Below are 24,184 nucleotides of genomic sequence, written 5' to 3'. Positions count from 1 at the left end.
CAAATACTTGTTAAAGTAGTTTAAATAAGCCGTGGATTTAGAGAAAATGTGAATTTTGCTGGGTGTACCCCGTTCTCGTACGTGTGTGTGTGTGTGTGCTTGTGTGCGTGAGTCTCTCTCAGTGGGGAGGTTTAGGGAATTATTTATTTGGAATTCCAGGTCAGAGCTTCATGCCGAGGCCCCGGGGCTCCTACTGAAATAGGGCTGGCGGCTGACTGAGTGACCCCCGACTTCCTCTCTACTGCTCTTCACTTTCTCTCTCTCTCTTTTTCCCTGGTTTTATTTTTCTTCAGAGAAGCTCACTCCCATCCATTCTTTGTTTTATTGACTCACTTTTATGGACATGCCTACAAACCCCTCTGCTTTCCAATCTGCAACCTAAGCTACATGGAGCCACTGAAGGAAACAAAGATGAGATCACACCAGTTTGAGTTTAGTTTTGAGAACCAATCTGGGATGGCAGCCTGAGTTTGTTGGATAGGTCCAGTTTCACCTTTCCAAGTACTAGAGTGACGCCATGCAGCAATTTGTTCTCTGACATAAAGATTCAGTGTCATTTTTCAGATATCTGCACATTTCGTTTGCAGTTCTCTGTCAAGTTTGTGTCTACCTTTGCTGACTCATCTGTGTCAAAAGCTAGCTGCCATAAATGACTGTGCTGACTTTTATGGTTCCCAGAGGATGACTCACTCTTCCTGATCCCCTTGTAACTTTGAATCTAGCTGTACCACCAGGGTCAAAACAAACGAAAGTTCACTTAATTCAGTAGTTGCTCAACATCTTTTCTGGGAGACATTACATTTAAATATTTACATTTAAAGTTTCTGTGAAACTTTGTTTTTACATATACAGTGGGGCAAAAAAGTATTTAGTCAGCCACCGATTGTGCAAGTTCCCCCACCTAAAATGATGACAGAGGTCAGTAATTTGCACCAGAGGTACACTTCAACTGTGAGAGACAGAATGTGAAAAAAAAATCCATGAATCCACATGGTAGGATTTGTAAAGAATTTATTCGTAAATCAGGGTGGAAAATAAGTATTTGGTCAATAACAAAAATACAACTCAATACTTTGTAACATAACCTTTGTTGGCAATAACAGAGGTCAAACGTTTACTATAGGTCTTTACCAGGTTTGCACACACAGTAGCTGGTATTTTGGCCCATTCCTCCATGCAGATCTTCTCGAGAGCAGTGATGTTTTGGGGCTGTCGCCGAGCAACACGGACTTTCAACTCCCGCCACAGATTTTCTATGGGGTTGAGGTCTGGAGACTGGCTAGGCCACTCCAGGACTTTCAAATGCTTCTTACGGAGCCACTCCTTTGTTGCCCGGGCGGTGTGTTTTGGATCATTGTCATGTTGGAAGACCCAGCCTCGTTTCGTCTTCAAAGTTCTCACTGATGGAAGGAAGTTTTGGCTCAAAATCTCACGATACATGGCCCCATTCATTCTGTCCTTAACACGGATCAGTCGTCCTGTCCCCTTGGCAGAAAAACAGCCCCATAGCATGATGTTTCCACCCCCATGCTTCACAGTAGGTATGGCCTTCTTGGGATGCAACTCAGTATTCTTCTTCCTCCAAACACGACGAGTTGAGTTTATACCAAAAAGTTCTACTTTGGTTTCATCTGACCACATGACATTCTCCCAATCCTCTGCTGTATCATCCATGTGCTCTCTGGCAAACTTCAGACGGGCCTGGACATGCACTGGCTTCAGCAGCGGAACACGTCTGGCACTGCGGGATTTGATTCCCTGCCGTTGTAGTGTGTTACTGATGGTGACCTTTGTTACTTTGGTCCCAGCTCTCTGCAGGTCTTTCACCAGGTCCCCCCGTGTGGTTCTGGGATCTTTGCTCACCGTTCTCATGATCATTTTGACCCCACGGGATGAGATCTTGCGTGGAGCCCCAGATCGAGGGAGATTATCAGTGGTCTTGTATGTCTTCCATTTTCTGATGATTGCTCCCACAGTTGATTTTTTCACACCAAGCTGCTTGCCTATTGTAGATTCACTCTTCCCAGTCTGGTGCAGGTCTACAATACTTTTCCTGGTGTCCTTCGAAAGCTCTTTGGTCTTGGCCATGGCGGAGTTTGGAATCTGACTGTTTGAGGCTGTGGACAGGTGTCTTTTATACAGATGATGAGTTCAAAAAGGTGCCATTCATACAGGTAACGAGTGGGGGACAGAAAAGCTTCTTACAGAAGACGTTACAGGTCTGTGAGAGCCAGAGATTTTCCTTGTTTGAGGTGACCAAATACTTATTTTTCACCCTAATTTATGAATAAATTCTTTACAAATCCTACCATGTGAATTCATGGATTTTTTTTTTCACATTCTGTCTCTCACAGTTGAAGTGTACCTCTGGTGCAAATTACTGACCTCTGTCATCATTTTAAGTGGGGGAACTTGCACAATCGGTGGCTGACTAAATACTTTTTTGCCCCACTGTACTAACTGCATATTAAATCTTGCATGCACTCATTCGCATAGATGTGCAAAATAAGCACCTACATTTGTCTTTTGGACCATTTCGCTCTATTAATCTGAAAGGATATATCTTACCAACAAATTGAGGAATCTCTGTATGTCTCACTCTGTTCTTTGCCTACTGTATCGTCACTATGATACATTCAGTCTACCAGAGGAACCAGAGAAAGTGCAGTGTTGAGTCTAAAGATGTGTGGGTGATGTTGCTTGGTTACAGCATCAAAGCTGGTAATGACATTGACATGAGTAGACAAAGCACTCAAAGAAACCTGGATAGAAATGTATGGGATAATTCTAAAATGCTAACAGAGGCAGACCTCCTGGCATTGCCTCCAAGTCAAAAAGGGAAACAATTAGCAAATCATGTTTTTTGAACTGACACGTGTACACTGTTTCCACTGTGTGTGGTCGCTGGCATTTAATTTGCTGTCTTAGAAAAAACATGTATTAGGATGCTTTTTTAAAAAACTCTTTTGTGTCTTATTATATCCATTAGGTGAGTTAGCACGTCATTTCTTCATTGCTATGGATTTTCAATGTGGACCCACACATTCCATCATACAGCACACCCTAACCCTAAAGTAGATTTTATGCATCTGCGAGTCCTCTTGTGATGTAAATTTGGAAGTGTGAGGGTTCGCATAGATGTCCACATAACTGCCTGTTTTTGTAGCTATGACTAGTCAGCAGAGAATTTGCACCCAGATACCAGATTTCAAGCAGACTTCAAAGAAGTATAACAGGAATGACTACTTGGCCATTGGGTCTCTAGTTGACCATGTCCATGTCTGCTGCTGAGTATAATTCAGGCTTAACCAGAACCCTGTCCTAACCCTGACCCCACCCTGACACCAACACCGGGCTATCAGATATCAGATTGCACATTTGCAGCTTTTTATTGTATCTGATATCCCCGTGTTGGTGTTGTTCCTGCATCATTATAATTAATGTTGGCCGTGTATAAACACTGAAACTGACCAGTCATTTTGCAATGATGTCATAGCTTTGTTCATACAAAACTATATTCTGATTCAAATCATGTTGGTTTGCAAGTGATATTTTTTATAGCATTTGCTACCTTCTTGCCTAATGCTAAGTAAATGCTCAGACGATTGGTCACCTGCAATACTGATCCTGGACCAACACCGTTATGACAATGTAGGAACAAAACCAACATGGAGAAATGAGACTGTGCCAGCTTTTATCTCCTACTGAAACTGAAAATTGTGGCTCGCTTCCCACTCATTTACACGTTCCTTCATTGCTGATGAGTTGCCTCTAGAAGGACTTCGATGATATCATGAGCTAATAAAAAAAAAGCCTCTATTGTGACATCTGCCTTTGCTTATAAAATCTGATGTGCACTTTCCAGTTCCCAAATAACAAAAGAAGAAAAAAATATCACCCTCCTTTCAGCCATAACCAGTAAACCCCTGATAGTAAGGGCATATTTCTAATTGTTTTTGTGATTCATTTAAGAACTGTTTGGCTTTTGGTCTGAACCTAAAACTGTGACATGCACATTGTATTGTTTACTTATGTTTTACAAGTCAATGATGGGAAAAAAAACCCCCTAAAACTAATCTCTGGGTGTTTTCCTTTTGTGATTTTCCCACAGTGTTGGCTATCGTCACAAAACACTGCTCACTACACAGTCAGCCATCTTCTTTCCAGCAGCTTATCGTCTCCCTGCTTTCCGCACATCTCTTGGCCACCTCGGTTATCTGCTGGGAGTACACTCAACAATTGGCTGAACACTTAATTCAATTGGGAACGTCTTAGGGACTTTCTCTCAAGCAATGTTGATTTGTCCCTCACTTGTGTCACTAAGCATAGCATAAACATTTACTCATTCTTTTTTTTTTCATGCATAAAATACAGATGAGAAATATCCATGCTGCTGATGAACTGAGCACTGAGTTTGCTGCATACATCTGCTGCAAGTTTCTTTTTGGGGCCAATAGGTCAGTAGGGTGTAAGCACTAGAAATGAAGTCACATTGAGGCAAATACTCAAGTGACACCCACAGATCATCTTACTAACAGATCTATTATAGGCTGAACCCTTTTTTTCCTGCCCAGCTGATCAACCTCTACGCAACTCCTTATCATCCAAGGGTGCAAATCAATGGTTGCAGTGCCTGAAAAGCAAAGTGATTTAAACCAGATGACCCCCTTCACCCCATCAAGCCACAAATCTGTCAAACAGTAGGGAAGCAAAACAGAACGAGGCAGCGGGCATTTTTTTTTGACACAGCCGGAGCTCTGCGGCTATAAATAGAAAAACAGCTCAGCAGAGGAATGGGTCGAGGCGCAGCATATATCTCCAGTTAAACAACGGTGTGGATATTCTTAAACTCAGACTTTATAATGCAGAGTTTCTGGCGAGGAAACTAATATTGTAAGTTAGTTTATCAGAAAGGTAATGTAATGGCAATGCTGACTGAGAATCTGCATCAAAATGCCATCTAGTGGGCACTTTTGTTATTAAAACACAAGCCGTTCACCCCTAACCCACACACATGGTACCCAGACAAATTTTTTCAGTGCTTGCTTATGTTAAAGTCTACTCATATAAACACTGAAAAGACATTGAAATCCTAAAAAATGCTCACTAAAAGTTAAAAGTGTCTGAGCTGTGACAGATTAAAGCAATTGAAACACTATTTATATTATAGACTCACTCCATGTGGTCCACACTTAAGGACAAACCACAGTGAAAATTTGGCTGGATCCTTCAGGCTGTTTTCTGGCCTCCAGAGCCATATGTTTGACACTGCTGGTCTATAGCACAAACTTCTGTTTGTGGATATTGTGTTCTCACACACGTACACACTATTGGAGTTGTAATATATTTCATATTCCTTTTTATTAAAAAACAAAACAAAAAAACAACAGCAAAGTCAAATAGACTCCAACTTAATAAAACACCAACAAATAGAAAAACACAGAATCAGCACACAAAAAACAATGAAAGTTAAATAAAAACCATAGAAGTAGAAAATAAAAATAAAATCACAGAAAATTCAGCAGAAGTGTTTCTGGAGAAACAATAATGTGACGGACCAGCTGAGGAAGTGACGGAAACCAAAACATGTGAAGAACTGCACGGAGATGAAAAAGAATAGAAAAAAAAAGAATTCTAATGTGTGTTTTAATCGCATGAGACATATAATACTGTAGATACATAATGTAGATACGTGTTTGCTATTAGCTAGTCATGAGTTGCTATTGTTACTGTCAGCTCATTGTTTCCGGAGCAGTTCCATCGCATTGTCTTCTCAGCAAAAACACTTTAGTTTTTTCTCTTTCCATTGTGTTTTATTCAACTTCTGTTGTGTTTTGTGTGTTTTTACAGCAATTTTCTATTTGCTGGTGTTTTCTTGAGTTGCAGTGCGTTTGACCTCTCCAGGCCACCATACATATGGCTTGTTGGGGTGCAAGTACAGGTAGAAATGTACAATCCCACAAACCTGAATCACCTCTATTTTTGTTACCTACTGAAAGTCAAACTTTCTCTTAGTGCAGGTTTCCACAAAAAGCCAAGAAAGAGAAAAACATGCGGAGATAAAAATCATGTTGTGATGGCTCAGTCACACTACAGTTAAACCAGGGCAGCAGCCTCCTTGTAACGAGTGATTGGTGATTGCATGGAAGTTTTTCGCAGTCAGCAACCAATTGCAAGTAGTTGCAGCCACTGAAATTTCTCTGCAACCTGTATCTACACAATTGCAGTCCGACCTGAAGTGACTGTAATTGCTCTCAGATAGACTTGTGAAGGTTTGCAAATAATCATTTATTAATTTATGTTTCAGTCAGTCTTAGTCAGTCTGTGCTGATGAGTAGAAGCCATCTGGTTGTAATCTGATTATATGAAAGCAAGATTGCCAAGCACCTATGTAATTCTGTAATTCAGCTACTCCCTTGGGACAAGGGGTCGCTACAACAGGTAGAACCACTGGTTTTGATTCGACGGTTTTATGCCAGATTCCCTTCCTGACACAACTGGCTGGAATCAAACCAGCAACATTTTGCTTGCCATGCGACTGTCAGCCACTGCGCCATCTTCTGGCTATTTTAGCACCATCTTGACGCACCAAAGTTGCTTTGAAGACAGACTTCAAGTGGTTCCCATCTTTTAAGCCACCATTTCAAAGGCAACAAGACCGCAAGTTCATTGCACACAGTTGGAGTAATTCTGGAGGATCTATGAGTAGCAGCTGCATGATACCAACACTGAACCAGTGCATTTAAACTTGTTCTGTGCCGTAGATTTTCTATCAACACGTCTCCACCTCCAGTTAATGAGAGACCCCTGAGTTCCTTATTACTCATTACTAAAACAAATATTAATAAATTTAGTCAGTTAAAAAAAGACTTAGCTAGAGCTTGAGCTTTAAAACAAGAAATTTCCTGTCATGGTTTGTTAGGAAAGAGGGCCCGATATGTAAACACAAGCAACAGGCAGGGGGTGTAAAAGCAAGGAACTAAGTAGAGTTGAGTGTTTCAATCTATGCATGATAGGAAACAATGGCGATTCAAAAAACAGGAACGAAGAAAGAAACAGACACACATGGGAGTGATGGATAACACACAACATGTAAACTCAATTAAAAATTCATGACATCAGAAAAAACAGCATCAGCTGAAGACTGGGGGTTTAACCAATATCATTAGGGCAATATTTTTAAGCCCTGAACCTGCCTTTCTGAGGATATAGAAATGCCATTATCATCTAATGTAATTCAGTAAAATGCGGCCATGTTTAAATTAAATGTAGAAATTTTTTTAGCCAGCAGAGGGCACCAGCAAGCTTCTAATAACCCTTTTGGTTTGTGGACAAACTTGGGGAACACTGAGCTGTCTCCTGACTGTCTCACATGCAAACATGGACACACACACACACACAAGATGAATCACTGTAAAAATGTGGGTGGGCTGTGTTGTGGCCAGTCACAGCTGCACACATCTGTCTCTTCAGCATTTCTGTGTCATAAGTATCTTATAAATACATGACAATAGCTGATAACGGCTGCAGGCAGAGTGTATTTCACAGCACTGGGGCCAAATAAAACCTTTAATAAATGCACTGGACAAGGAGGAAAAATCCAGCGATTTGATCTGAGTTCCCGAAACATGTTAACTCCATAAGAATGTTTTACAGCCCTCAAACATTTAAGCCTTATTTATATAGATGATGTTTTCTTGATTGGTTGTGGGCTGCAGAGCACTGATACAATCACGTCCCCTGCTGTTAAAGCTATCTGAGCAATAAAATCTTCTGGTAAATGTGGGTATGTGTTGTTCTTATTACACACTAGCTTAGTATGCTCATAAGGTAACTGCAGCCGAATGGAGTTGTTTGTACTGTCACCAGCACACACATTATCCACACACATCCACACACACACAAACATAACAATGTGTGTTTGTACTGCTTTAGTAGGGAACAGCGTCACTTCCAAGCAGAGATCCTATTCTCTCCTGCAGCGCACCTTCCCAGAACATTTTGGTGTGTGTATCTGAGTGTGCGTGTGCATGCTCATATATGGGATATTAGTTTTTGAGGTCCAGTAGTCCCAGAAGATTCAAAAATTGTTGACCTACCTTTTGGATTGGAATGATAAAAACACGTTTGCTTTTACAAAAAAAAGAAGAAGAAAAAATCATAGGAAAACTTCATTTTTGTAAAATGAAGCTTAACCCTGCACTTTGCTGACTTTTCCTATTTAAATAGTCCTTTATCTACTCTGAACAGTCTTTAGAAAAGCCCTACTAGCAATCGCCAATATAAAAAGTTGTATGTAGCCACAAGGCATCACCCTCTAAATTCTTGACTCATTTTCAAATCATTTTTATTATTTTTGGCCAGTGTGACCAGTGTACTCTACCTTCTTTTGAAAGAAGCTGGAATGCTCAGTTATAAGCTAATGCTAGCTAACATAGCTAGCATGCTAAAATAATTAACCCTCTGTAGCCCAACAGGATTCTATTAAAAAGATTTCCAGATTTATGAGAATTCTAAAAGAACGAGGAAATCTGCTAAACATTCAAAATCTCCAAATATAGCTAAAATGTTGATTATATTAGTTTTAGTAATATAATAACTTATTTAATAGCTTAGCTTATAGATTATTTATTTTCTGATATTGTTATTACTGATTTTCAGCAGATAAGACATGCAACCCTTCCAACAACTAACTGGCTTTAGCTGGCTAAACAATGATAGTTAGTTATAAGCTAACATTATGCCAGGTAAGACTCAAGTTTCCTAAAAAAAAAAACAAAAAACCCACACACTTTTCCTCTCAGAGACAGTTTGATTACATTCACAAATTGAATGAAAATTTATTCGCCAAGTGTCCGAGTGTGACAACGTCAGAGTCACTTAAAAGAATGCTTTTGTTTCTGTTAGCGGTGGCTAACAGCAGCTAACAGAGGCTAACCAGTGGCAATTACTGACACAATCCTCAACAACACACCTCCATAGCGTTGTTATCGGACAGCTTCATTTGATGAGGTTCACTCAACTTGTATCGGACATATTTCACAAACTTTTACCTGGTGGCCACGTCCAGTTCAGCGACTTCAGGCCTAGCAGACAGTTATGGGCTACGGCTGTCCATGTTGCACATTTGTTAATCTACTTTACATTTTAACAGTATCCAAGTGGATGAATTTTGTTTTATTTATTTTTTAAATTATGTATTGTACAGCAAGTTGAAAACTGTCAATAGAATTTAATATTGCCTTTTGTAATGCCACAAGTGGCCACTCCAAAAACTGCAGTTTTTGGCACTACCTCTTTGGCTTGGCATTTTTCAGTCCTGCAGGCTGCTGTTTGGTCTTTCTTGCATTTTTACTTTCCCCGTAGCAGAAATTTTTATTTTTTTTTAAAAAGCAGAAGACGAGACAGAAGACTGACAAGTGATGAAAACTTAGCAAAAGTGTAAAGAACACAATAGAAAGCAATAGCAATAGCAAACCTTGCATCTATTTTTGTCTCTCACTGCAAAATAATTAAAGTGAAACTTAAAGGCTGAAGAAGAAAAAGCTAATGGAGGGACCTCAAGTAGCAGGTCAGATGTCAATTAGCATGCAGGGTTTACTTTTGGAGGCCTCAAAACAAAGGCAGACAAATTATTTCAAAGAGCTAAACTCTAGAGCTGAGCATGAAGAGATGACTGTGCTTAATAAGAGTGTGAGGTGTGTCAGCTTGGTTTCCCACTGAGAGCTGCAATTTGCCTTAATTTGACCTAATTGGAGGAGGGTTTGCTGTTGTCAAGCTGCCAGCTTTAAGCGAGAATGCTGAAAAAGAGGACTTTTGCTAAATTACCGATATGAAATTGAAAAATGTCTAGAGAGTGAGAGATGGAGAGAAACTAAGTAGGAAAATAATAGACATGCCAAGAGAAAATAGGGGGAAAGAAGACATGAGGTAAAAACAAAAAAACAAAACAAAACCAAAAAAAAAACCTACCACAAACACACACACACCTGTGTCGGATTAGCTCTGGCTAGCAGGGAGGCTGTGTGTTAATGGAGATTTAATAGGCTCTGAAATGACTTACTGCAGTCATACAGTGTGTGTTCAGACGTGCAGTGTGTGCTTCACTGCGTGTTCTTTAAAGGTTCTCTGTATGCTTTTTGGCTTCATGAAGTTAGTAAATCTTTCCATTTTGATTTCTGTTAAACATGTAGACACTCAGTTATTGTAAAGAAAATGTGGGGTATGCTGGCTCTAAGATAGCTGAATGTTTAGATTTGGTTGATAGCCTGTATTTACAGAATTTAGATTTTATATTGAGCCCCAGGAGACTAAACCACAGGCTGTATAAAAAAGATGGACATAGCCAACATGATGTCACCAGCTGGTTACAAAACTCTTAATTTGAAACCTCAAGCTGAACTTTTTTTCTCTATCGCAGCATTTTAAAGCTGGACATCAAGATTAAGCAGCAGATCTGACTGAAAATTAGGGATACTGCATAATCATTCATTAGCAACTTATAATATCATGTTGTTTTTAATAAGACATTAAAGCAGATGATGTGAGGTCATAGAGCTAGGGACCCGTGAGCTGTTTCCTATTGACTTTTTTTATATAACCGGATATCTTTTTGCAACCACATGTGTTGCCTCTGCTGGCTACTAGTTAGAATGCAAGTTTAAGTCATGTCCACATGTCCATCTTCTCTATACTTTCTATATTTTCAGCTTTTTATAGGTTGATGTCTGTCTCTATGTTAGCTTCTTTACATTTTATTTACTTAATTCACAGATGCATTCCCAATGAAAAGGACAATAAGACATTGTTTACTGCAATTTATTAAGAAAAACAGCTCTAATCCAATCGTTTAGGTGTTTTTTTTAGATGTATTACCATGTAGAACTATTGGTCAAACCAAAGTGTTTATATACAGTTAAGTGGCAGATTTGTTTAGAATGTTTGCCTCTCATCTGGTTTGTTTTGGTAGGGATCCAAAATGAAGCCAAAGCTGAACTGGACTTTTAACTTTGACTGTCTCCCCAAGTGAGGCACTCCCACAGAGTATTATGTTAAAATGCCCAATATTAAAAAGCCTACCTGCTTTGCCTGAAAGCTAGGTCGATGCTAAACTAAATTGCCATAGTTGCTAGCTGTCTGTTAGACGAGTAATTTCACCCTACCGGACCTCTCAGACATGTTATTGGAGCTCGTGCCTTTTGGAAAAAAATTGCAAAGCAATCATGTGACAGATAGCATGACTTGACATGTGACTAATTTTACTTGCTTATGCTAGTGTTAATTTGCTGTGCGAAGCATCCATAAATTCCTTGTTAACCAAAATAACTTGACCTATAAGGTGACTTGTGTTTCTAAAAAAAAAAAACAAGATATAGGAAAAAGGTGAAGCTTAAGGCAAAACAGTACAAACCACAAACCAGTTGGTGATTTCCATCTTTTATTTACAGTCACTGTTGTAGAACTACAGCTCATGCTTTTTACTTACAAAATGTGACACATATTTCACATTTCTACCACATTATGCTGTCTTTAAATCATTTGCTATAACATCTGAGCATCAGCATTTGCCAGCGGACTTTCAAAGAGGATATGAAAGCATCTTAGAAGAAATATGCACACAGAACTAATTACCGTGCAGATTCTGTTCCTCTTTTGCTTGTTTCCATTTTACTTTTCAAGGACTTCAAACTCCAACTCTGCAGACTCTCTCCTTTCTGACTGTTCTGTCTGTTGCCACAGCAACAACTCAGTGATGTAAACACCGCCGCTGACCCTGGCTGTAGGAGTGAGAACAAAGAAAGCGTCATTTTTTAACGTAAGCATTAAGCGATAGTTTATATGTTCAAAGGCTCTGACGCAGTCAGTGCAGCTTCTCAGCAATGGAAAAATCAGACAAGAGGAAGATGAACGAACTAACAAATACAATCAAAGTAGGAATAGAGATGTGAAGTGAAAAATGCAATTTACCTTTAATGTCCTTCATATCTAATGTAATGCTATGCATAGGCATAAGGAAGCGCATATTTATATTTCCGGCAAACTACAGCACAAGCACAAGGTTATGATTTCTATTCCAGTTGTTAACATATAACTGTACCCGTGCTCTCTTTACTTGGAAAAAAAAACCCTAAATCATATGATAATGATTCACAGCAAAATCTCCAGTGTTAAATTAACACTGGAGAGTATCTATATGGGTCCACACCTCTGAGTGTTAAATACAACACTGTTGAGTGTTAAATTAACACTTTTGACAGTGTTATATGTTTAAAAGTAACCTAGTCAGTTTTGAAGATTAACAAAGAATAACACTGAGCAGTGCTGATTTTCTAACACTGGAATATTTCTAACATTTTGAGTTATTTTCCAGTGTTAGAAAATCAGCACTGCTCAGTGTTAGTCTTTGTGGCATGCCATGGACCTATTGGGTTAGTACAACATAAGCAACTTTACCAACAATTAGTATTAATGTTGATTTTGATGTGTTAAATGTCATAGACAACTAAGGTAATTTTTGGCTCAAGATTGCAAAACACCAATATATAAACAGCCACAAAGCCAACAGACCAACAGGTTAAGTCATGGCTATCTCCATCTCTGCTAGAGAGTATATGCCTCAGGTATGAAGGCTTATTAGCAATATTTCATACGTACATGATAAATTGGTTGTGTGTAAATGAAATAAGCACCAATACCATGAAAATTGTTTCTGTTTTTTTCATCTAAGTAATATAGTCAAAATATCATGTGTCATCACTGATGTTTTACCTAAATTACTGAAATCTGTCCACCAAAAGCTAAAGTTTGGCTAACAACCTGGCAAACATACTTTCCAGTCAGTGTCAGGCAAGTGCTCTGTTTCCAGTTTGCACACACACAAAGGAGGAGGAAAGGAGCGTGCTTTAAGCTCCACATCAACTGGAAAGATTGGAACATTCAATTTCTTATTTTACGGCTAAAGTGACACAACAGAAGTTATAGCTAGCGCAAACCCAGCATGTTTCTGTGTGTACAATGATACAAGGTGGTGGGAGTGTGGGTGGAGCCAACCAGGGAGTCTAGCTTAGATTCCAGCTGCATTCCAGAGAGAGAAAAAGACATGGGAGATGGATCTGTCAAACCCCACCTCCTGTCTTCCTTATACTTTTCTTCATCCTCCACCTAAACACACATACACACAGTCACTGCCTGCTGAAGCTCAGGGTAAACCGCATATCAGTAACTGTCTAGGAAATTAACCTTCTCAGAACATAAAACCTTCATGTGTCTTTGGGTGTATGTGCCTAAAAAATCCCAAGTTTATTCTGCTCTTCCATATTTAGATGTTTCAGTGGTGAAATCCAAATCAGACAAAGTAAATGTTTAAAGTCATTGTAGACAAGTTCTATTGGAAGCATTCTTACTGGACAAATTGTTAAAGCAGCTGAACAATTTACAAGTGGAGCATACCAATGTGCTGCCAGAATAATGTGAAGAAAATGCTGAGACTTTAAATTGCCTGTTATTGGGAGGATGACTGGAAGGTCAACTTGCTGATGGATGAGACTGGTGATAATCTGCATTTTTATTATTGTTAATGAATCCCATGAAAGACCAAACCCAGTGATAGCCTGATATGTTTATCCCGATGTGCTTTAGAGATTTGATTCCTACTGCTGTAAATACACTTTAGAGGCATACTGTATGTTGATCTTTAACTGAAAATATTGCCTGAAAAATATCCATGTTTGAGTTACATTTGCTAAATGGTTCAGTTAACACTCTTCTATGCATTTGATTGAGATCTGTCTTATATAAACACCTTAGACATATTATATACACTGCTGCAGCCTGCCTGCAAATGTTGCAACATCTGCACGCCACTTTGCAACCTACCTTGATACCAGCCATTCCCATATTAAAAAGATGCATTTATTTTGCATTATTTGTGGGGCGACCGTGGTTTGTGGGGAAACCGTGGTTCAGGGGGTTGGGAAACCCGTCTGATCCCCAGCACTATCTGTTGTGTCCTTGGGCAAGACACTTCACCTACCGCCTACTGGTGATGGCCAGAGGGGCCGTTGGTGCGATATGGCAGCCTCGCTTCTATCAGTCTGCCCCTGGGCAGCTTGCTTCCATTCAGTGTGTGAATGTGAGAGTGAATGAATAGTGAAATTGTAAAGCGCTTTGAGCGTCTCGAAAAGCGCTATATAAATGCAATCCATTATTATTACTATATTGTAAAGATTTACATTGTTAAAGGCTTAGTTCTACTAGAGAAAAAAAACATTCACATGAGATTCACGTCTGTTTCATGCTGTGATTATCCAGCAGTGCAGAGTTTGGAAAAAAAATAGGGATGGAACTTTGACAAAAATGTCTGCTCATTGTTTGTGTATATGCAAGTGCAACACTATGAAACACTTGATTTCTGATGGAGTCCAGCACTTTCCAGTACTTCTACATACCTGCAAAAATAAAATATAAAAAAGTGTTCCCTAGAAACCCAGTGCAGGAGAGTATTCATGTTTACTTCAAAGGTTCAGCCAGACATAGCTGACGAAAAGAGAGCAAATTAATATAAAAATTCTACAATGCATTGGCTACAAAAACACACTTCTTTTCCACTGCAGGGACAGGGCTAAAGGAAACTAAGATCAGCCTATGTTACTATAGTATCACTCAACTGAAAATAGCTGTTTCTATATAAAATGGCAAATTTTTGTAATGGTTTTGTAATGTTGGGAAACTCATGATAAGAAACAAAAATCAGTAGATTAAAGTCCTGTAAGATTTAAATATCTGTGGAAATGTAATATTCATTTTGAACATTATGGAGCTGTCATAATTATTGTCAACACACAATTTAATTTATTTGGTAAAACTTTCTATATCAATTACTTTTTATTTATCATAACTGGCAGTTAGCTATCTTGGCAGTTAGGATAAATAGTCATGAAAATGAATGAATTTTTTCCATTTTCATGGACATGAATTGGGATTTTTTACACATCAGTGATCAATTAAAATAGAAAAAGGACCTCATATATACAGTACAAACTGATATTTAATTTGTTATGTTTTTTTGTGAGAAGGCTCAATAAACACATCTGAATGACTAGTTAAATTATTATTATTATTATTATCATCATTATTATTATTAATAATAACCAACCCCATCCATCATTCATTCATTCTCTTCTGCTTGTCCTTATCAGAGGCACGGGAGGCACAAATCCATTAAATGTGCTATGTCTTATAATGTCACACAGGACGTTATAAGACATAGCTCACGCTGCAACATATCTTCTTCACAGTAGTATCTGTGTGACCTGCGTCCTACAAACTGCACTGTCCTAAATTATTGTTCTTTTCCTAAAAAGATACTTGTAATTCTTTAATAGTTAACAGAAATGTATGCATCTGTAGGACATCTTAAATAAGCTATAGACTGCAGACAGCACAGTGGCACACTGTTGCTACCCTAGGCGCCTTTCTGCATGGACAGGCGTATCAGGTACTTCTGAAGTGGAAATGCTGAGGGGAAAATCGATGTATTTCTTTAGGGCAGAATTTTACAACACTCCGAGCTTTCTTTGTGTGGCGAATTTGGATCGCACATAAACAAAACGGCATAATATCTCTGATAATGCCTGATAATTTGCTAACAGTGTAGCAGAGACACATACTTAATAGCTGCACATGTTGAATCAACAGTTTTGTCTTTCACCCATATTATCAGTAAAAGGATAAAAGCATTGCTTTCATTTGTGAACAGCACATTTCTCAAACGCTGCTGTGTTTATACAGCAGGCTAAATATTTATACCATGAACTGAGAAGAATTGAGGCCGCTCGCTCTGACTTTGGTAACCGTTTGATATGCTTCAGGCTAGGTGACTTCCATGCTGCTCTGATCACACACGTCTATGTTCTGTGTATCCAGCTATGCAAATATATACTGTACAGGTCATATCAGCATGTTCTTTGATCCTGCAATCCTGCAAGTGTAGGAATGCACACATAGTTGTAAAAAGGGAATATTGGAAAAATGCAAAGAATCCAAATACATGCAAATGCACACACTCTCATAAACACAATTGACGGGTATGCTAAAGCAGTGTCACTTGTGCTAATTTGTTATTAACATAAGAGTAAAACTGAGTTCAAAGTCCACAGGAGGCCTAACCAAAGGGAGAAATCTGCAGCTTCTACTTTTATCATCGCAGCAGACTCGATTAAGCTGGAGAAATTTGTCTTCTTGTGGCTTTAATTGCATTTGTGGCATTGCTCTGCTTCATGCTACCTGTTGTTTTCCATTCTTCAAATGAAAGAAGCTGCTGTCGGAAGATGTGGGCCAGGGTGTACTGCAAACACAGCACACAGAAGAGAGATGGATGACTTTAAACACAAAGAAAGAAGATGGTAGGCGTGACAGAGAAAGAGATATGACTCCAGGGAGGAGGGAGGGAAGTATTTCTCATCTCAACAGTCTCTAAGATACCTCCTTGTTTTAGCTCCTTCACAGAAGGCTTTGGCCTATTCTGGCATAAACAAACACCTGATACCTTCAAATTTATGAGACAAATTGATTTGCATGGGAAAGTGCGGCAGTGACCAGACTGAGCTGATTATCATAGTGGTGAAAATAAGCAGAACAATACAGGCAACGGGAGCCAGGTACAGTATGTTAGTAACAGCCATTCAGCTCCTTTTTTGTCTGTGTCCGTGCTTCTGCACCTGGTGCTTGTATAATTAGTAATTCAAAAACCAAATGGAAACATTAAGCAAATACATTTGCAGGCAAGGATCAGATTGGATGTTAACCCCACCAACACCCAGGGTATACTGCTAAGTCATTATAAGAAATACAAAACTGTTTAATTTGATTTCATTGTGTTTTGATGGCTGAAATGGCTCTCTACTTGCAGATTTGGAGTGCAAGATGTCAGACAAAGAAACTGTTTAGAGAAATTTTGTTAATTTTCAGTTAATAGCTGTTTTGGAACACCTTGTTGGTGCAGAAATACTCTTTTATGGCTTATTTTTTGTAAATTCAACATGCTTTGCATGCTTTTGCAAGAGATTGCTTAGTCACTTAGACTTTGCCTAGTTATCTGCAATGTATAAGTGGCCTTGGCTCAAGAGGTAGAGCATGGCAGCTACTAATTATGAGGTTGGAGGTACGATCCTTGGTTCTTCCAGTCTGCATGCCAAAGTATCCTTGGTGAAAATGCTGAACTCCAAGTTGCTGTTTGATGCAACCATGTAAATGAGACAAGTTGTATAAAGTCAGTTGAGTGCACAAGTAGAAAAGTACTAAGTAGGAACCTGCCCATTGTATAGATTCAAAACTTTTATCCCTTAAGTAAGTACATTTTTTATCCTTGAATGACACATGGATTAGTGTCCGGTGGCGTAACAGACAAAGGAACATTCCTCTGAAAATTGTCAGGTATAAGGACTGGACTGAAAATGAGTATAAAAGCTGCCAAAGTCCAAAGAAAAACTTTGAAAGACCTTCATAAAACCTAAGGACTGTTGCTCAAGACCACACAATTACAAGAATGTTTAGATCTTTGGAATGACAGGGGATTTGAGGAGACTCAAGAAGACTTGAGAATACTTTAAAGCATCAGGACAGGTTTGTTTGTGTGAATTCATATAAAACGAGTTCAAACGCTGTCCAAACATCCAGTGTTTCAGCTCTAACAGATCTCAGATATCCATGATGGCAGAGTCATACACACAAAAGCTGGTGCACAAATACACACAAGGGCCCATCCGATGTGTTTGGATAAATGTGCAGAGAGTGAAGCTATCCTTCTGCTGGAAGAGGCTTGAACAAACACACTTGCGTCACATCAGTCAGTGAACATTTTATTCTACTATTCAAGCTATTCCAAACCCTCCTCTCGAGCGTCTCTGGATATTCGCTCGCCGGAGAAAATCTCCTTAACGGCTGTTAGTCAAGAGCCGGTCCGAACCTCCCACGTCAGACAGAACTGTGTCAGCGACAAGCGGCAAGAAGACAAAGTAAGGTTTTGCTATGGTGGCTCTCTTGACGTATTATAGCACGCGTGGGGCTGCTGTTTTCTTCACGTACTGTCAGCTTCTATAAAAGAAGAATGTTTGAATTTGTGGGAAAGTCTTTCGAACACCCAAAAAAGAGAAAATATGTGATATCGTAGTGTTCATCGCTCACATGTGTGGTTAAGAACCACCGCCAACCCTGTGACTTTGTATCTCCAATCTCAGCCCATGTGAGCATGCTGATGTCATGTCACTCTCCCAGCGTCCCATAATGACCCAGACGCTTCTACTGTGGCGCTATGGCAACAAGTGCAGGCTATTTCTGACTTTCCTGCAGCCACCAAATACATCACACAGCACAAATTTACAGAAATGTATTCAAATACAATTACCTTGTGAAGAATCACAGCACATTATTGGGTATAAGCTGCACTATTAGACAACATTAGCGCGTCCTATTATATGCTGACACATGCGTATAGACGATATCACAGAAACACACACGTCCCTGTTGTTGTCCAGCGCAGCGGGCGAGCCGAGACACCATGGCAACTGTTGTGGCAAAAAACATTAAGGAGGCGTGGGAGGTGGAGGACAGCGTGTCTGCTGGCGTCCGCGTGCGTGCGTGTGTGCACGTGCGAATTAAGGTGGAGGAGCTGAAAGACAAAGTATCTGTTTGTGAGATAGCAGCCTTTATGATACAGAGAAGGATTATACTCTGCACTTGAACAAACAGGTTGTGTTTTTGTCACGGATTTGAGCACTGCGTGACCGCTGCCGGTTAACATAAAATCAGAAAAACTGAAATAATAATAACTCCAATGTAAAACAACAGCGTAGAAAGTGCAGCGCACTGGCTAATCATTTGAGTCATACTTCTAAACAGATTGTGTAGGTAACTTGTGTGGACATCTCACTCTGTTTCATTATGTTTTCCCTTCTTCCCTGCAAACCTCAACTACATAATGCACATCAGAATTGATCAGTAATAATGTTTATTTTTTATAAGTAAAAATATCCATCATATCCTATGACCTACTTTGCTTCTCTTTCCTGTGCAATGGGAAGTTAATATTGAAATGACTCACTGCAGTAAGAGTAACTCTACTGTACATCTTTATTAAGGAACAGTGGTTTAGGGTAAATGAAATAAAATAAGTCAGTTAAACATCAGGGACACTGATCTGACAGTTAAATAACAGAAGAGGTTGTTAATCAGTTTCAGCTGCTTTGGTGTTAATGAAATTAACAACAATTCCACTAGAGAGGCAACACTGACACAACTCCAAAACAGGAATGGTTTTACAGGTAAAGGCCCTCCTCATCTTTTCTGACTGTTTTTTCACTAGTTTTACATTCAGCTGGGGTCAGTGTCACTGGTGGCAGCAGACGTTGTCAGACATGCAAACAAGCACCATTTCGTGTTGCTGCAATGAAATTTTAGCAAACTGGACTAGCGTACCACATCGTTTTTCACCCTCTGTAAGTTGAATCATTTCCATCAGTGTGAAATCTTTTCCCAGTACATATTGGTGCAGATATCCAGCATGATTTCTTCCCATTCACATTTGATTTGTTCAGTGTTGGGAAGGTTACTTTTAAAATGTATTCCACTACAGATTACAGAATACATGCCCCAAAATGTATTCTGTAACGTATTACAGAATATGTTACTCAATGAGAGTAATGTATTCTGAATACTTTGGATTACCTAATATATTATGATGGGTTTTTACAACTAATGAATGTCCTATTGCTGTGTGATTTATTACTATTGCTGAAAGCTACTCGCCATACCAGTAGCAACTAGATTTTTAAATCTTAATATAAAATGAGTAACAGTAGGGTGGACATTAGGTAAGTCTGCACTTTTTGCAGTGATCTCGTATAGAAAACTATTCAGTATATATAAAACAGGTCCGCGGCTCCGAACTGTAGTAAAGGGACCTCTGGCTAATACGTCGGGTTCGTGTCAGGCTTGTAGCTGAAAACTAGCTTTACTTTGTTGTCTGGGTCAACTTTACTAGCGAGAGACAGAGAGAGGCGTTGAAAGGCTGCTCCAACGGAACTTATTGTTTCAGAGGAAAACACGAACACAGTGTACAGTCGAGTCTTAATAGCTTACCTACAACTGGGCTCGTCAGGCACTCTTTTTGGCTGCAGTGGTTATTAAATGCTTCCAGCTCCCGTTTCTGCTCGGTGACAACTAGAGCTGGGCGATAGAACGATAACGATATGTATCGCGATATAACTTTTTCTCGATAGAAAAATTAACCTATTGCAATAGACCTCGCCGCTCTTGTCCTCTTAAAAAAACAAAAAAAAAAACAAAAAAAACCCAGCCAATCCAAATTAAGTAGCGCAGAGTCGAACCAATCACAGCCGCAGCGTCACGTCACGTGACTTGTTACGTACAGCACAAGTGCCAAGCCGCACATGTGTATTTGTTTGGGAAGCAGCCAGCCACCGTACCGCCCGGGTAATGGAGGAAATTAGTGTACCGACTAGAAAAATCAACCGAGCGTGACCGAAGGTTACCGAAGAGAAAACAGATGATGGTTCCAATGCCGGAGAGATTGTCAAACGGAAGAGCCATAGAAGTTCCGTAGTGTGAAGGTATTTTGGCTATTTCAAGTCTGACAAAAAACAGAGTAGCGTGCACTGTAAATTGTGCCGAAAGCAAGTCTGGAAATACAATAAACTGGTGCATGCGCTACGTCCACACGTACCCGGGTATTTTTGAAAACGCAGATTTTTCTATGCGTTTGCACCTTTCGTCCACACGTAAACGGCGTTTTTGGTCACTGAAAACGAAGATTTTTAAAAACTCCAGCCAGGGTGGACATTTTTGAAAACTCGTTTTTGCATTTACGTGTGGACTAGAAAAACGGAGAAAACGCAGCGTCAAAGGTGTGCGCATTTTTTGACGTCACACTGTGCGCCACGTTATTGTTTCGGTGAAATGAATTTCTACAATACTGTTACTGTTAATTCTACTCTCTGCAGTGTTTAAATGCTTACATATACACACAGTTACTGTCCCTCCACACATACCACTCGGTTCTGCTTCTATGCCCCAGCTTTGTTTACTTTTTCCCACCGAGGCTTCTAGACTTCTGATTGGCCAACATTTCTGCACGGTTAGGAATCTAGCGCCACCTGCTGCTTTGGCATGTTCATAGCAGCGTTTTCCTTCATTTCTGCCTTTACGTGTGGACGGGATTATTTTTTAAAACGAAAACGGAAAATCTCCGTTTTCAAAAATACCCGTGTACGTGTGGACGTAGCCTCAGCCTCTGACTGGAAGCGCTAATTCGTCATTCGGCTTTTGTCAGACTAAAGTAACTGTTAAAACTGTTTGAAAAGCTCAGCTATACAACAAGGAGAGATTGAGAATTTCCTTTTAGTTCTCAGTTTATTTGATATTGACAAAAGTTAGTCAGTTTTGTCTGTTCTTCTGTAAAACAAACTAAGATTTATTTTTAGAATTAATATTTTGTTTCTAAGTGGAATTGACAATTTAGTCGTCTGTTTCGTTTGTTCTATTTTGAAACTTAAACGCTTTAGCGGCTGCCTTTTGTGTATTTTGCAATATTTGCCTTTATTTATCTGAAAAAGTCTCATGTTCCTTAAGTACATCTACCCTGTTGAACTTATTATGGGAAATAAATATTTAAATAAAAACAAGCTGCTGATTATTTCACATTTTACTTGTGAGCAACGGCACATTTAAATCTTACAAATATAGTTATTTGGCTTATATCGTGATAGATATCGTTATCGCCTGAAATGAAAAAAACATATCGTGATATGAAAAAATCTTATATCGCCCAGCTCTAGTGACAACTCGTACTTTTCCACTCTCTTTTTTCTCCCTCCCTCGCTCACAGACACATAACAGGTATGGCAGTCCATTCTCCCTGCAGCACGGACTGCACTGCCCATGAGTAGGGATGGGTATCGTTTAGGTTTTATCCGATACCGGTGCCAAAACGGTACTTTTGAAACGGTGCCGGTGCTTAAACGGTGCTCGAACCGGTGCTTAAAGAATAAAGAACACAAACTTCGTCCAAAAACCTCTTGTGTTTTTATTTTCCCCAGTAATTTTTTTAAGCAAAATTATAACAAAGTTAGCCCTTTCTGTCAATAAAACATAACGTCTTTGGAACCAGTGCTTAAACAATTGAAAACAAACTTTGTCATGAAACCTGTGATGTTTAGCAGTTTTTTTGCAAGAAGATAATCATATTAGCCTTTTCTGGAGCTATACGGCATCGCTCTTGGCTGATGGCATGCCCAGCACAAGAGAAAACTCTTTCAGAAGGCGTTGATGAGGCTGGGACACACAAGTATTTTTCTGATAGGGCAGATAAATTGGGGAGTGTATCCCTCTTACTCCACCACCAGGCCACAGGGTCTTGTCCAGAGGTAATTCCTGGCAGTCTTTTGTATATTTGAAGCTCCTTCTGTACCTGCTCTGTGATTGAGGGGACTCTACCCGCTTGAGAAGCAGCCTGTTGAAGCTCTCTGTCTTCATCCTCAAACAGCTTTTCTAAGGGTGACTTTTGGACCTTACTTAGCTGAAAAACAACAAAAAAAGATGTGTGAGGTTTGCAAAATAAATAAAGATCACTTTTAGAATGTAGTGGTTGTGTTAGAAAAAATCTGAAATTACATATTTTTCTGGCTTGTCCATGTCAGCATCATCCACCTCGCTGTGTGCTTTGGGGTCCTCAGTGGGAGGCTATGGACACACAGATAGTAAAAGAGCATTCCTTCAACATAGAAACTACATCATGATGCAAAAGGACAAGATTGTACACACACAATGAAAATACCTGCGCAACTGCTACTGTGGCATTTGCAACTGCTGCCTTCTCCAACCTGTCCCAGATGTCAGTAGCTGCCTCACCATCTAGCCTGCCTTTAAAACGTGGGTCCATCATCGTGGCCTCCTTCAGAAATTTCTGAAGGTTTTCATCCTTTAAGTAAAACAAGATATAACATAGGAGCTGATACTGAAAAAAGGTAACCCTATTTTCCATGCGCATTAACATTGTCTGCAAATACCTGATATCTTTTCTGCAGACTACCCCAGACTTTCTCTTTTATTGAAGAGGTGAAAACACTGTCTTCATCACATCGGCTGAAATGTGCCTCCAGCTTGGCCAGGATGGGGATGATTTGGCTGCATGTGGGTGACTTGTCACTTGAGACACACATGGTTGACGTGTACAGGACTTGCATGCACTTAATAAACTCCTCTGCCTTGATTAAATCAGTGTGCGTGAACCTTTCTAGTCTGTTGAAAAATTTTCACAATGTTAAAGGTAAATGACGTTATTTAGCTCTTGCAAGTGATGCTCATGTCATTCACTTACTTGTCCTTCTCCATAGGCTTCCTCAGCCGTTGATCCAGAGCAGCTACCTGGATTGCATCAAACTGCTCCATAAATCTCTCCACCATTAGGAAGAGAGAATTCCAGCGCGTCTTAACGTCAAGAATTACATTATGCTCTGGCAAATCTAAAGCACAGATAGACACAAACATATTTTAAATTACTATAAAAAAGGTAATATGAATAACAATACTTCTTGATATGTAACTGCATGTGCTACTTACTCAGGATTCGCTGCTTTTCTCTGAGCACAGTTTTGCTCAAGGATGAACGTTTGAGCCACACCACAACTGAACGGATTTTGGCACACCAGCTGGAAACTGCAGGAATGTCATACACCTTTTGTGCGGCCAGGTTGAGGGTATGAGCAAAGCATCCCACTTTTAAAAAGTCCAATTTTTTCAAAGCAACATCCATGTTGCAGGCATTATCTACAGTGGCAGCAATTATTTTCCCTCCCAAGTGAAATTGCTCCACAACGCTTGATATTTCTTTAGCGACAACTGGACCTGTTTGTGACTCATAAACTGCTTCAGTGCTGAGCACATTCTGCTTCATTTTGCCTTTGTAGATGTAGTGAACAGTCACTGTGAGGAAATGGTCCTGAGCAATACTGGTCCATCCATCACAGGTGATAGCGACCTTGTTAACCTGTGCCAAATTCTGGATGAGGTTTGTAGCGACTTCCACAGTCGCTAGAGGCCGGGGATGAAGCCTGCCTATTTGCCTGACGCGCTGTCAACTTTACGCAATAATGCGAGAGGTGGAATTGTT

General features: G+C 39.7%; 2 protein-coding genes across 3 annotated transcripts in view; one reads left to right on the top strand and one right to left on the bottom strand.

Moving 5' to 3' along the window:
* The window catches only part of LOC309701081 (rho GTPase-activating protein 6-like), a 134,929-nt gene that overhangs the window by 31,165 nt on the left and 79,580 nt on the right, over positions 1-24,184 (top strand). The gene's annotated exons all lie outside the window — the stretch shown is intronic.
* On the bottom strand, positions 11,425-23,968 carry LOC309701092 (zinc finger BED domain-containing protein 4-like; the record flags this gene model as incomplete). Its single annotated transcript, XM_082525100.1, has 8 exons — positions 11,425-11,777; positions 12,830-13,161; positions 20,137-22,591; positions 22,687-22,755; positions 22,850-22,993; positions 23,082-23,313; positions 23,393-23,537; positions 23,635-23,968. 6 exons carry the CDS (start codon positions 23,966-23,968, stop codon positions 22,229-22,231), a joined length of 1,287 nt encoding a protein of 428 aa, XP_082381226.1. The 3' UTR covers positions 11,425-11,777; positions 12,830-13,161; positions 20,137-22,228.

Source organism: Aulonocara stuartgranti (genome assembly GCF_965226115.1).
Source record: "Aulonocara stuartgranti genome assembly, chromosome: 23".
NCBI classification, from domain to species: domain Eukaryota; kingdom Metazoa; phylum Chordata; class Actinopteri; order Cichliformes; family Cichlidae; genus Aulonocara; species Aulonocara stuartgranti.
The sequence above is the reverse complement of the archived record's forward strand: the minus strand, read 5'-3'. Positions and strand labels throughout refer to the sequence as shown.